The sequence below is a fragment of the Lissotriton vulgaris genome, chromosome 2_1 (genome assembly GCF_964263255.1).
Source record: "Lissotriton vulgaris chromosome 2_1, aLisVul1.2, whole genome shotgun sequence".
Lineage (NCBI taxonomy): Eukaryota > Metazoa > Chordata > Amphibia > Caudata > Salamandridae > Lissotriton > Lissotriton vulgaris.
In genome coordinates this window covers 1,819,697,813-1,819,713,585 of record NC_141687.1, presented here as the reverse complement: position 1 = coordinate 1,819,713,585, position 15,773 = coordinate 1,819,697,813, and the positions used below count along the sequence as shown (strand labels likewise).

Below are 15,773 nucleotides of genomic sequence, written 5' to 3'. Positions count from 1 at the left end.
TGCGTTGCTTCAGGGCTGGGGAGCGCATCTGGGTCATCTGCAAACTCAGGATAGATGGACCAACAGAGAGCAGACGTATCATATCAATATGCTGGAACTACGGTCGGTTCATTTAGCCCTCAAGGCTTTTTAGCGGTCAATTCAGTCCGGATCGATCCTAGTACAAACTGACAATACAGCCACCATGTATTACATGAACAAACATCGTGGAACACGCTCTCGCCCTCTGTCTCTCGAATCCCAGGCGATCTGGCACTGGCTGCTAGCCAGGAACCTATCGATCACAGCAGTCCATCTGCCGGTAGAACAGAACGTGCAAGCAGACGCCCTCAGTCGTCAATTCCAAGAGCAAGAATACTGGGTGCTCAACGACGAAGTGGTGGCGGACATCTTTCATCAATGGGGTCATCCTTTCATCGACCTCTTTGCAGATGATAAAAACAGAAAATGCCACGCCTTCGCATCCAGGTTTTACCGACCAGGAACGAGGGGGAATGCTCTTTTGATAGACTGGTCAGGGACGTTTGCATACACCTTTCCACCCCCCCCCCCTCTCATTCCGAAGGTTGTGGCCAAACTTATGCGATCCAGAATGACGATGATCCTCATAGCACCGGACTGGCCTTGCCAATGGTGGTATCTGAACCTGTTGCAACTCTCGGTTCACCCGCATCGGAGACTTCCGTGCAGGTCGGCCCTTCTCACCAAAATGGGAGGGAAGATTCTGCACCCCAGCCTTCCCTCGCTCTGCTTGGCAGCATGGCTCCTGAAGTCCTGCAGTACGGACATTTGAACCCCCCTCAGGACTGCATGGACATTTTAAGGGAGTTAAAGAGACCTTCCACAAGAACCTCATAATCTCCTAAGTGGAAAAGGTTTTACTTGTGGTGTATCCTTCATGGTTGGAGTCCAATTAACGGGCAAAAGGCGGTAATCTTGCCGTATTTACTCTACTTGGCCAAATCTGGTTTGAAGTATTCATCCATAAAAGTACATTCGGCGGCCATCACTGCATATCGTAAAACTCCTAACCAACGTTTTTTCTTTCAACTTCAGGTGGTCAAGGACTTCCTAGAGGGATTGAAGAAGGTTTATCCTCCTGTTCGACCTCCTTCCCCACCTTGGGAGGTGAATCTAGTCTTGTCCAAATTGATGGGACCTACATTTGAACCCATTCATAAGGCCACATTACAACACTTTGCTTGGATAGAAGCCTTTCTATTAGCAATGGCATCAGCATGCAGAGTGAGTGAAATACAAGCACTCTGTTCTAAAGAACCCTATTCAGTTTTCCACCATAATAGGGTGGTCATGCGAACTCACCCTTCCTTCCTGCCCAAGGTTGTGTCGAAGTTCTGTGTTAATCAGACAATTTCTCTACCCTCTTTCTTTACCAATCCTACTACACCAGCAGAAAAGTCTCTTCATTCGTTAGACCTCAAGAGGGTTCTCAAATTCTATTTGGAGGCAACAAAATCCATTAGAAAAGCTAATCAATTGTTTGTAAACTATTGCTCTGTTAGAACAGGCTTCCCAGCTTCTAAAATATCCATTTCAAGATGGATAGTATTTTGTATAAAGTTGGCCTACCAAATAGCAAATAAGCCTCTGTTTGCCTCCCCTAAAGCTCACTCTACTAGGGGCAAGGCTGCTACGGTTGCATTCCTACACAATATACCCATGGCCGAGATTTGCAAGGCTGCAACTTGGAAGTCGGTCCATACGTTTACCAGACATTACTGTCTGGATTCTGACTCCAGAGCAGATACCCAAGTGGGCCAGGCCTCCTTGAGGAATCTGTTCCAATGCTAACCTATTTGAGTCTGTATATGCTTTATGGCTGCTATGTATCTTGATGGTACTCTGTTTACTTGCCCGCAGGATGAGGGGATGGGCTTGCTATTCTATTCATGTGCTTATGACTATTGATGAGGATCCCCTGGAAGAGAAGGATAAATTACTTACCTGTAATCCTAGTTCTCTTCCAGGGGTATCCTCATCAAAGGCATAAGCAACCCACCCGCCTCCCCGGGCAAGTGAACATGATACATACATCTCTTTTTTAAATGTTCTGCGGCTATCCGCAAAGAATAACTGATCTAACTGTCACCCCTGAGGCATGATGGGACGCTAGGGGTCATGGCTGCCTTAAAGGCATGGTGCCAGTTTATTCTGAGTGTTTTCTGTGGGTTAGCTTTTCAGCTTTCTACACTGATGTATCTACAATGCAGCCTTTATGCTGAAAATGTTCTCATTCTACCTTGCAGGATTGTGAATTTCTGTTTTTTATATATATATATATATATATATATATATATATATATCACCAACAGCAGTTTCCAATATGGAAAATTCTCACAGGCGCCTTGAATGGGTTTGCAAGTAATTTATTCATACAAAGACTGCACAGCAATGCGTTTCGACTTTCGTCTTGGTCACGCTGACCAAGACGAAAGTCGAAACGCGTTGCTGTGCAGTCTTTGTATGAATAAATTACCTGCAAACCCATCCAAGGCGTCCGTGAGATTTTTCCATATTGGAAACTGCTGTTGGTGATAGTGTACAGGGCTGCCGGTGCCCTGATCACGGACTGCCCTACCAGACGGCCTCTTTCACTACCGGAGCTGTTGTTTCCTTTTCATATATATATATATCTATATATATATATATATAGAGCTACATATATGTTTTTCACATATATGTGATGTGTTTCCAGGGTCCCGCACATAGGCGGGAATATTCATGTGCTTATGACTTTAATGAGGATACCCCTGGAAGAGAACTATGATTACAGGTAAGGAATTTATCCTTCATAGAGCTAACTATCAGTTAAACATGTCAAGAAAGGTTCTCCCTTTAATCCAGTATATCTCACAATGGCTATCATGTTCACATTTGTGGTATTCAGATGACCACACCTTAGGCTATGAATGACTTTCCATACATTAGATTCTGAAATTTTAATTAAAGAACAAAAGGCTAATCTGTGCTTCATTTTCGCAAAGGAAAAACAAGCACCATTTTATTTGCCCCTAAGCACCCTTCATTGCTCTCATTGGAACTAAGAATCAGATTAGTGGTCTCTAAATACTACCTCCTCCCACAGTGCTACCTGTCCCGAAGTCTAGTATTGAGCATGTCTCCTCAAATCGATCATGCAATAGGTAAGCGGAAGAAACGTGGCGGAAAGACTCGAACAACTTAGACCAGTCTCTCAAGGACACACCATTGGTTCATGGGAGTGATTAAAACAATCCTCTGCAAACAAGTCTTAATCCACCTATTTGACGATTAGGGTCACATCAACCCCTTCTTCAAAGGGGGCCTGTTCCTTCAACTCCCCATGGTTATCCACTGAACTAACACATCTATCCCAGACAGTGTGGCATATATGTAAAAATCAAAAAAATACTTGGTGGGGTGGGGGGGGGGACTAGCAGATCTATTCCACAGATTGGGCCCCAAGTGACCCTGTCAAGGGTTGTTAAAACTAACCAACAATCCTGAAGGACATATCCTCTACAACATTATCTACCCTTGAGTGACACCTTCCACTTACATAGCCCTCAAATTCTCTGGATGTCCCTATAAAGTAATAAAGAGTTACAATGTGCCTATATAAAGTGCACTCTGGAAACAGTCAACCATTGCAATAGATGAAAATATGGAGAGGACTGCTATGAATTATGCATCTGTCTAGTAATCGATTTGCAGGATATATGAATCATTGGCATGCTGCCACCAATCTAGAAATGTTGTGTGCCACCTGCAAATCTGTTAGAAAAGCCTGAGAGCAGCAACTTGGAAATCCAAGTGTCCTGTTTTGGGGAATGAAGGATTTCTCACATACTTTTCCAGCTCAGTCTCAATGAGGGATCAGCTCTGCACCTGGTGGCTTCTCGTTCTCAGATTGACAGCGAACATAAGACCCATGTTCTTAGCCTGAAGGCATTTCCTGGTCTATATTGGGATGGACAATCGGAGTAGTTTGAAATTCTGCACCCTCATGTTTGTTAGACACTTTGGGGAACAGTAATAAGCCTGGACCATGAAGGGAATGGGAAAAATGTAGAACCTGAACTTCCTAAGGGCCTAGATGGTGGCAAACCAATCTCACTCCCCTTTTTTGCGGTAGCTTTCAGTTGATAAGTTACTTCTTTTTAACTTGATTACTTCTTTAAATTGGGAAAGCACCGCTCCAATGCCAGTATTATTTGCATCACTATGGATGCAGTCCCTCCTTGTTGACATCCCTCTACAGTGCTTTAAATGGGGAACAAATAGTGCAGGTACTCATTTAAATGTGACGAGTGGGCGGGGCTACGGGCGGGGCTAAAGGCAAGACCTGCAAAGTTTTTTTGGCTTATATACTAGTTGCAGTACCCACGAGAAATGTCTTTCTATTAACAAATTAGGTTAATTTGTTATACAAAATAAAAGTCAACCAGTGATGTTTTAACCTTTCCTTATTTTGTGATATTTTTCTCGCAAAAACACGCGCACACACAAGCAAACAAACAGACCCACATACGCAGACACACACAAAAGACAGGTGGGATTATAGCCCTTTTAACCTGCCATGGCTTTCATCAGGGTGCTGTCACTCGGCTGCCTCGATTTCTTGCAGCACAGCATGACGGCGAAAACTGGGATATCATGCAAATGAGCCCACGCTGAATAGTTCAGCGGGGGCTCAGCTCAGGGCTATAAAAGTGATTTGGCTGAACAAAGAGAAAGGCTACTACCGCTAAGGGCCAATGCGCCTATGCTCCATGAGTACCGGTACTCTCCACGGCCTTAGAGAAGTGCTGGTACTCAGGGTCATAAAAATAAGAAGTGCCGGTACTCAGTACCAGTGAGTACCGGCCCATTTAAAGCACTGTCCCTCTACAAAGGTAATGTTGTAAACAGTGGTCAGATTCCTGACAATGCAATTGACATGCTTGGCTGATTATTAGATTTGACTTGAAAAGTGCCCTTCCTCTTCTACTGTCAAAAATAACAGCCCTACATTGGCACTACATTGTCTAGAGTGGTAGACTTACATCTTTCGCTAGGAGCACACTCTGAAATTCTTAGTACACCACACTGACCTACCATTTTACCCCTTGGAGTTTGGCAGCATGATTATGGTTGTGTGCTTAAACTAACTTTTAGGCAGGATTGATAAAGTATATGCTATACTGATACTTTGTATGATGGTTTGGTGATCTCTGTGAAGGTTAATACGCAATTTGATAGAGTGTTGGACTTTCTCCTAGTTGTTATGATATCCTATGGATTCATTTTCTGAAAATCAAGGCATGGAGTTTTTTTTGTATCAATTCATTTTTATTGGGTTTAAGTAACTTCAGCAACATTAGTTATCATTCATGAATGAGAAATACCCTCGTTTGTAATGAGGTCATGGATCATATATTCGTTCTCAAACTGACCATTACCAGGATGAAATTATCCCCCTCGCCCCCGAAACAATCCCAAGTCATACCACTTGAGAAGATGACATGTGTAGTTACACTAACCACGTTTGCTTCAGCCTATGAGAGAGAGGTCATTTTCAAGATTTGTATATCATATCACCATAAAGAATCAATACATGCTATTTCAGTATCAATAATGAAAAAAGTTTAGGGCTTGCAAACGAGTAGGACAAGGCAAAAGGGGGACACCATCAGATACATGCTTTATAAGTGTATGCCAGATGGATTCAAAACTTCTATGGGAGTTGCTCATTGCATATGAAAGTCTTTCCATAGACCGGTTATTCCAGAGTAGTTGAAGCAAAAAATATATTGATGATTTTCGCCAATATGCCACCAGAGTGGTTTTAGCTTCTACCTAACAGTTATATATTATTAAGTAGTTGGAGAAAGTTTATCTAAGAGTAGGGGATTCAAAACCCAGCAAAATAAAATCAATCGAGGTTGGAATGGGATCTACCAGTATTTGTTTCATATGTAAAACCAAAGGGGATGATGGACGGAGCGTTGACAATACAAACACTCACCCCCCGTCAACTGTTCTGGGTTTAATCCATCACTGTTCTTCAGCTCACTCTGCCACCCCAGTTCAGACATGGCCATATGCAAATCAGTCTGACCCTGTGCCTCATGGGAACAGTTCAGCCCGAACTGCCAAGCCATGTCTTCCCTGGACCGGAATCAAGCTTCCCAGGACCGGTTTCTGGCATTACAGCCGTCTTCAGCCGGGCTTGCTTGAATCCAGTGGCAAAGTGAGCAAGGGAGTCACGTCTGAGCATACCCTGCCAACTTAGGGCGAACAAAGAAAAACCAAAGGGGATGATGGACGGAGCGTTGACAATACAAACACTCACCCCCAGTCAACTGATCTGGGTTTAATCCATTAACCGTTCTTTAGCTCACTCCGCCACCCCAGTTCAGACATGGCCATATGTAAATCAGTCTGACCCTGTGCCTCATGGGAACAGTCCAGCCCGAACTGCCAAGCCATGTCTTCCCTGGACCTGAATCAAGCTTCCCAGGACCGGTTTCTGGCTTTACAGCCGTCTTCAGCCGGGCTTGCTTGAATCCAGTGGCAAAGTGAGCAAGGGACTCACGTCTGAGCATACCCTGCCAACTTAGGGCGAACAAAGAAAAACCAAAGGCGATGATGGACGGAGCGTTGACAATACAAACACTCACCCCCAGTCAACTGATCTGGGTTTAATCCATCAACGTTCTTTAGCTCACTCTGCCACCCCAGTTCCGACATGGTCATTTGCAAATCAGTCTGACCCTGTGCCTCATGGGAACAGTCCAGCCCGAACTGCCAAGCCATGTCTTCCCTGGACCGGAAACAAGCATCCTGGGACCGGTTTCGGATTCATAATCCTCATCAGCCAGGCTATTTTGAATCTAGTGCCAAGTGAGCAAGGGACTCACGTCTGAGCATACCCTGCCAACTTAGGGCGAACAAAGTGATACAAAAGGGGATGATGGACGGAGCGTTTGAGCAAATCAAACACTCACCCCCAGTCAACTGATCTGGGTTGAATCCATCACCATCTTTGTTTCATATGTGCCAAGACTTCATTCTGGTGCGTTCTATGTGATCAGACCCCCCATATGTGTGTAAAGTTGCCCCGCATACTGCAACCCTACCAACATAAGGAATTTGATATAGAGTACAGTTTGTTGTGTTTTTTTTTTACAATGCACTGATGGTTTGTTTTCTCACTCCTGCAGCGGCCTCACCCCTGCAGCCTCTGAGCTGCATTTCTTGAGGAAGGCACAGACATTGGAAACATATGGTGTTGACCCACACCCATGCAAGGTAATACAGAAGTCCAAGGGAGTGGTATGTAATACTGAATGGAGGCGACTGTCAAGTTTGAGGGGTGTGGTGTGTGTGTGTTTTTGCATAGAATAAGGGTAGAATTAAGGTTAAAGGCTATGAGCTTTTTGCAGGTAACATGGAAGGGACTATAAGACCAAGAAAGGGGTGTGTAATGCGGGACAAAAAGGTGGAGAATGTATATGAGGCAGTTTTGGGGAGCTTGTTTGTAGAACTGGACAAAAGAGCAGTGAAAGTGTGTGGCCTGTAGGCCGTGTCAAAGGCTATGAGCCAAGGTCGAAAATAGAGGTGCTAAACTGTGGAACGGTAAGTGAAATAATATTCTCCGCACAAGTGGTTTGTGGTGGTGTGTAGAGCACTGGAGGGACTGTTGAAAGTATGCACTCTTAGTCCATTGGAGGAAAGAGCCCACACAGAGTAGGGGCTAAAAGAGGTGAATGCTTTCTATGGATGAGGCACCAGAGAGGAGAATAAAGAGTTGCGTAGACCGGGAGAGTTAGTCAAGCCTACGAAGGCGAGATATGCAGAGATGGAGAAAACGGGAAAGATATCTGGGATCAAGTGTGGAAAAGGTTGGAAGCCTCTGACGCCAAGGTACAGTGCTGCAGTGGAGAGTGGTGAAGAAGGAACACTGAGCACATGAGGGTGAGTATAGAGCTAGGGGATGTAGCGGTGAAAAGTGGGGAGGACTTAAAGTCTAATTGGAACATAATTGCTAGAAACTGAGAGCTGGGGCTTGGAGCCATTGCAGGGTGTGCACTGAGAGTTTACAGAGATTGAGGGATGAGTACATTAATGGGACACCTTGGTTGGGTGTGCTGAATTGAGTGAGGAATTCTTGAGAAAGCATTTGACTCTGCCCTGTAGTGAGCAGGGCTTGGGAGTGTGCTGAAAGTAGAGAATTGCTGGACCCAGAGTTGGTGTGTGACAAGTTAAGAAGAGAAGAGTGAAAGTGTGTGATCTGTGGGAGTGGGAGATTTGCCGAGCTGGGGTAGGAATCCAGATAGGCCGCATAGTGCCAAGAAAGGGTGATTCAGAGTTGGAGTGAGGTGAAAAGGTAGTTCGGAGTACAGGGTGGGATTTGCAGTACTTTGGGAGAAAGCTGAAAGCACTGGAGTCTTTAAGCCTAGGTCTGGGGGCGAGGCTAGAGGGTTATGAGGGCAAGGTTAAGGGGATTTTAACTCTTAGCTGAGTGAGAGTTGAAAGTATTGGGGGGCTTTGAGTAGAGATAAGATGTCGGCTGGGTTGGAGGGAGGGTTAGAGTCTGATAGTGTTCAGCACCAATGTACCTTAATCTCTCTGATGTTGCAGCTTTTTGGTGGACCATGGGATTTTGTCCCTTGATTTATGTATCTACCATTTTCTACTGTTGAAACTCCAGTATCTCTCCTTTCTCTGCTTGCTTGGTGTGTCTGTGTACACTGCATTAGTTACTCTTATCTACCCCTTCCTTCATGCACATGGAATGTCCTTCCTAGCAGACACAAGGATCTTAAGAGGAAAAGAGACGATCAAGCGCTTGGACCATCTGTCCTCCATCCCTCTGCCCCTCCAGTGTGCTCAGAACCCTCCCTCCACTATTCAGCCTTGCATGTGTTTCTCACTGGGCCTCATAGTAATGGCTGCAAAGAATGCAAAGCCTGCAGGTGTCAGATTCCACAAAATGGCTTCCTAGCCACTGTGTTTTGTGCCCGGGGTGAGCCCCACACATATACTTCCAGTATTGAGCCCCTATTGAGAATATTACTTAAGGATTGTGTATTTCAGGAAAGACTTCTTTTGTGCTTACAACGCAAGGGAGTTCCAAAACGGCATGACTGAAAATTCAACGTGTGGTATTATGCATCTTTAATTCGAGTTCCCTCAACGATGTTCTGTTTAAGCAAAGATGGCTCACAGTCTCTGCAACAATATGTTAAAAAAAAAGTCTAAGCCCAAAGTAAGGTAGTACATGTACTTGCAGAGGAATTTTTAAACGCATTTTAACATGTGTAGAAATTTTTACTAAACAAAATATTAAAATAGTTTATCGTGAAAGGACGGCAGCACCTGCCATAGTAGCAGTAGGTATCCAAAGGACGTGCATGGCTCTATGTCGAGTCTTGCTGCACATATCAGCCTGTTGAGTCTTCTTGCCTCAATTACTTCCCTCTCTGTCATGACACTCGTCAAACGTAGACTAGCGGCGATGGCAGGTGGCTTGCGTAAAGCAAGGGGGACTGAAAGACTAAGAGCACAGAACACACTTTATAAATGATTTGATCTTATGCTTACATCATAGTATGCCCTTCTATCACAAGCCTGCAAAAATGCCAGGCCTCATTGCCCATCTGGTTCTGTGAGACACATTTTTCAGCCGGGTCTGACCACCCAAGGTCTGGTGATCAAAGTAAGTGTAAGGTGTATACCAACTAGCTGCTTTCCACATATACTCAATAGAATACATGTTTTGAAAAACCACAGGGTCTTTTCACCAGCATATTGAGCTTGGTTACCCTCAAGAGAAAGACTATCCTGGACAAAGCATACTGTTCAGAGGGCAATAGAGGCTTTGGATGATTCCTTCTTCCAATCACCCTGGTTATGGATGGTTCTTTTGAATATAGAAAAAGGACTAAGAAAAAATGTAGAGAGAGACTTTGCCCGGTTCCATGAAAATCAGAACGTGCTTCAGAAGCAGAGAATAGAGGGTCCCAAGAACCACTTTTTACTAACAGGGCATAGTTTGGGGCTGTTCTGCAGAAAGCACGTGCACCCCTCTGAAGAAATGATCGGAGATTACTACTGTAAATAGATAGCATCCCAGGTGTGTGAAAGAAGTGGAAATGGATCCCCTTGCTCTGAATGTGATGGGTTGATGTCCTTCCTCCTCAGGGTGGACAATCTGCGAGTAAATCAGCAAGTAAGACCTGGACCATGCCTAGTTGTGGACCTTTGAAGCCAGGGCTAAAGTGTTTATTTTTGAGTCGTACGCATCATTCATCCTTCTAGAAAATCTGTGTCACCCACTTTCACTGTCAGATTGCCATTGTTTAATCCGATCTACTCCTGTTCCTTGCCCCTCAGTCTTCACCTGCAGCGCCCCCTGCTTTTTCAGCACTGCCACTGATGCAGCAAACTTCGTTTCTACTCTGTGTATCCCCTGCTTTCCACTCAGTGAGAAGCGGGTAAGGGGGAGGGTCACTCATTGTCTAGTTCTGTCCTTTGTCGTCTGCCTCTGCTTCTCTCCTGTTCCAGAACTGCCACCGACAAACAGCTCTTTCTGCCTGTGCACAGGAATATTGTCCTCCGTCACCCCCAAATTTAAAATTCTTTTACCCCCCACACTCTTCACATTCTCAGTTCCATTTAGCAGAACATTTGGCTATCCACACATTGAGACCCTCACACAGCTCCGCCAAAGCACCTCTGCCCTGCCCTGGAGAACCACTTATTATTCTGTGACAAGGACTCACGCATCGCTCTGCCAGTGACCAGCACTGCTGACCTCCAGAAGCACCTCTGCTTCCGTTGTTCCATCAGTGCTGTAACCTACAGTGGTGCTGCCAATGCTCCTCACTCATGACCTGCTGCTTCTAACCCTGCACCAGTGCTGGCACCAACACGCGTGTCCACCAGCATTCCACAGTCTTGCGAGCTGCTCACATTCCTTCTGCAGTGCTGATAAACACATACATAGCTCTTCCACCACAGAACCTCCTGTGGCTATAGTGTAGGGTCCATGCATAGCTATGCCATTGCCCCAAGCTGCTGGTTGCATTGAGTTAATATGTAGCCGCTGGTGATGATTTAGAGGAAATTATTAATGTGATATTAGAAGCTTGCCACTGCTGATGGCGGACCTCTGCTTGCCAGATGCTGAGTTGTGCATCCCATGTGCATATTAAGGAAGCCCATCGGGAATACTTTAAACTCCCAACAGGGAGCACTCCTCAAGTAACAGATCTTAGTCGAAAAGAGGCAGCTTGGAACTTCCAGAGATCTCATGTTCTTCACCACTCCTCAAGAAACTTTGCTGTGACAGTCACGTGTTAACCCAGCAATTATACCTAAACAGCCACTGCCACCTGATTCCAACTACCCAACATTCGAAGGTCTGACCTCATCTCACATTTCACCCTTCTGATACTCACTTAACACGCAAGTTATTAACAAGCTGAACTATTGTGTCTGGCTCCTATTCACCACCAACATCCCAGCTACAAAAAGGTCCTTCAAGACTTTCAAAGTCTCCTTCTGAACTGCTCAAACGATGTCCCAGCTTCTCCTTCTCCCCCAAACTTGTTCCAACTTCACTCTCTCACACCGAGGATGAATCGCTGCCAGATTTCCACTTTTTTGAACTCCAGGCACTCTTCCACAAGTATGTCTGCCTACTTTCACCTTGCTGCCACTGCCCCTGGACCAACCTCCTTCTATGTTAGATTTCAGCAGTTGTATGACAGAGACACGCATGGCTAAACCACGTGTGCCTCTACTACGTGGCTCCAACAATGAATGCGTCTAAACAACGCATTCCTTTATCACGTAGTTTTGTGGTAAAGGCATAACTGGTCAAGGGATGTGTGGTAAAGATTATACTCCAACCCCCCATCCCCCTCCTGCCTTGAGCCCTAAAAGCTACCTGACCCCCAAAAATTACCCGGCCCCCGAGCCATAAATACTACCCGAGCCCAAAACACTCTTTGACCCCCCCAGAGCACTAAACACTACCCTGAGCCCTAAACACTACCCTACCCCAGTGAGCCCTAAACACTACCCCGACCACTCGAGCCGTAAATACTACCCAGACAACACCCGAGCCCTAAACACTACTGCGACTCCCCCCCCCCCCACCCCAAAATACTGCCTTGACCCCTCCGAGCCCTAAGCACTGCCTTGACCCCTCCGAGCCCTAAAAATTACCCCAACCCTTAAAAACGACCCCCCTTATAACCTGAAACCCCAGCCCCTCTTACCTCTCCGTGTCCTCTCCCGATCCTCCTTTTCCTGGGCTGGCCCATCCCAGCATCTAGGCCGCGCACTGCCTTAATCACACATATGCATGGTTAAGGTATAAGGATGGTTAAGGCATGCGTGGTTGAGCTTGAGGGAAAACAGCCGGCATGGCTCGGCCCGCGTTGTAAAGTCTATTATTTCTCATTCTGTGTGTTTCCTTCAGTCAGCATTACTGGTTAAAATGATCGAAAAATCACTAAATACAAATGCAATTACAAATTCATAGATCTAGGGCCTCATGTAGAGTTTGGCGCTTAGGAGCACAGCCGGCGGTATTCCTGCCGACCAGGATCCCGGTTCTCCCTCTCTAGAGCCGGAGAAGCACAGTGAGTACACTTGTGGCGCTTTTGTTGGCTTCCTCGGGCCAATCCTCTGGTCGGACAGCGCATCTGCCAAAGCACTGCCAGGTCACAGATACAGTGGCCCGCTGTGTTGAGATTTTCACTGCCTATGTTTACCATACGATCGATGGCGGACTCTGGCAGGGAAAATGTACAATCGCCTGCACAGACAGGGAGAAAAAGGTGGAGGGCCTTTGCCCACTGCCAGACCAGCACATCCAGCTGCCAAGGTCTAAAATGACCACCCAGGAGTTTTATTTAGAGGCTGCAGGAGAAGAGAATCTTAATGATGTGAAGGTGTTATCGGTAGAAAAAGGAACGATTTTAAGGATTTAAATCTTTAGGCTAAGAGCAAACACAAAAACAAAAGCCAAAGATAAGAGCATTCCAGTTGAGTAGTGAAAAAATGAAGTGGAAAAATCTCCAGATGTCCCAAAAACCTCTGAAATTCACTGAAAAAAAAAGGCTTAAGTAAAGTTATAGTTAAATGAAAATGGCAATTTAAACATAAGTTTTTATAGTCAAGAGAAACACTGAAATTAACCAGCTATAGTTATATCAAGTAACTATAACTCGCGCCATGTACACAGTTGTTGTCAATGAGCTAATTTCAGAAACTCGTATTGATGTTATCAGTCATGTAATAGATTATGTCATGATTGATATAACGTGAGATCATAAGCAGTGCATGTCAAGCGCACATGTTATATTAACTTGAAATAACTATAACTGGTGAATTTCAGTGTATTTTTTATTTAAACTGACATCTAACTATAGCTTAACTTTAACCTTCGATTTTTCAGTGAATTTCTGAGGTTTTTGTAATGCAAAGCAGCGTCAGTTTAAACTTTTACTTTTTCAGTGAATTTCTTCCTTTAAAAAAAAAATGTAATATTTTATTATCATACATACCAATGCCAACTACCAGCCATGCACAGCCTTCTGCCAGGCCCTGCACCCAACCCCCCCATGGTCAGCCAAGTCCCCACCATGCACGATCTTGACCTGTGCAGTGCAGGGCTTGCTGTAAGTCATGGTCTGTAGACAGGCCCTGCGCCCAACACTCTGTGGCATGGGGTTAGCTGTCTGCAAGGGTTGAACACAAGAGGTTATGTGGAACGTGGGGTAGGCTGCAGGGTCTGGCCACATGCAGCCATTCGCAGCAGGGTATTGGCTTTACATAAGGTAATACAATTTCTGATAGATACATCTGCCAGTGGATTCCTCACCTTGTGAATATCCCCTTGCGTCAGCAACATTCGGAATTTTTTTTTGTAGCTTCGCGCCAACGTGGGCGACGTCACAGAGGCATGGCATCGCGCGCGACTCCGCTGACGTCACAGACACCCTAATAGGCCCATGCCGGCGTGATGACATCAGTTCCCTTTTTTCCGCGTCGTCTACGCTAACGGTTTCGGGGAATCTCTGTAGCTGTTGGTAACTCTGTTACTTTTTTCTTTGTTTTCTTGCTTCTTTGTCTCACTGAAGATGTCGACTAAGAAGACCGGGTTCAAGCCATGTGGAGAGTGCGGCAAAATGATGTCGGTCACGGACCCTCACGAGGACTATATCTGGTGCCTGAGTTCGGACCATGATGTTGATGGCTGTTCTTCGTGTAAGAAGATGAATCTGAAGACACTTCGAGAGAGGGAGACTAAGCTTTTGATGGCTAAGTTAAGAGGAAGTAAAGAAAAGAAGACTTCGAGATCCCGTTCGAGAAGGGCGAGGTCGAAGTCGAGGTCAAGGTCAAGATCCCTCACGGCGTCGCCTTCGAAGTCGTCATCCGGTCATGCTTCGAAGTCGAAAAAGAAGCATAAGAAGCGAAGGCATGAATCTCGGCATCACTCCGGTAAGGATTCGAACTCTAGGCCGAAGTCGCCTAAGAGGAAGCATGGAAAGGATGTAGTGTCTCCGTCACCAGAGGTCTTGGATCCAGAAGGTGAGGCTCGAACTTTGAAGGACGGCACGCCACATCCAGCTGACGCCGCCTGTTTTTTCCTGAACGTCGTGTGCTGTAACAATCAGCCTACATTCTGTGATCTACTTATACCTGTCTACCTCATTATTGACGCCTGTTCTCCGGTTCATACTGACCACGTGCTTTAACCATTCCAATCAGATTCAGTAGAGTGTCTACGCATGCCACATTAATTATACGGCATACTTAATAAGAATACAACATCGTGAATTTACATATAAGAAATCCACTAGCACACTTCAATGAGAATCGTGACGTATCTATATCTTGACCCGGCAATTCTTCTATCAAGACATTATGCACCTAGCCTAACAGGTCCATTTTGCTTTCGCCATCCTTCTGAAGATATCAGTAGGTTGCTTTTTCCTGTTCTTATTAATAATTATTTGGTGGCTCCTGAAGAAGGCGTTTTCGCCGAAACGCGCGTCGAGTATTGTTTCTTCAACCTCCTTGTTGGCACCACTTACTATTATATGGTGTCATTTTATGCATAAAGATTGTTTATTATGTTATTGGATGTATTAACTTGTATTTTTTACTGTACTGTCATATAACTTGAACTTTCCGGTTCTTTATATGATTTTTATTTATTACATTAAAAACATGTTTATTTTTAACTTATGAATTTGCTTGTTCCTCTCTATTAGTCTGCCTGTTCCCATCATCACTTTACCCATATTATTTGTTGTCTATTATGAAGATTGCCTAGGAATTTTTACACACATTTCGCCTTCGGAGTCGCAGGCTCTATCGCCGGCTCCGGTTTTGAATCCGTCTCAGGCGCCATCTCCGGCTCGAGAGGATGAAGAAGTCCCTTTGAATGAGGGTTCAATGACACAACCACCTGTGGAAGAGGAGACGAATCCGGATCCTTTGCAGGGTCAGTCTGTGGGTTCTTACCCACCTTTCCCAGCTCCAGGTCAAGACCCTACTGCGTTTTTGAACGCTATGTATGGTGTCTATTCCAGAGCATGTTACCCCTCTGGTGCACCTTCGGGTCCTATGGGTCCTCTGGCATATAATTTAGCAGTTCCCCACTCCTATGCTCCAGCTCCCTTTATGCCATTGGCTCCGAAGCCGCTTTGGCATTACTCGGCGCCGCCGAGGTCATCGACGCCAATACCGACGTCGCCGGCTCCGAG

The 15,773-nt window shown here is 45.3% G+C and overlaps 1 protein-coding gene across 3 annotated transcripts in view; it reads left to right on the top strand.

The window, feature by feature from the left end:
• FRMD5 (FERM domain containing 5) overlaps window positions 1–15,773 on the top strand; it is a 550,452-nt gene that overhangs the window by 401,698 nt on the left and 132,981 nt on the right. For all 3 annotated transcript variants that reach the window (XM_086957901.1, XM_086957902.1, XM_086957903.1), the window contains one exon: window positions 7,206–7,293. In XM_086957901.1, coding sequence (XP_086814027.1) covers window positions 7,206–7,293 — 88 coding nt within the window. The remainder of the gene's footprint in view (window positions 1–7,205; window positions 7,294–15,773) is intronic.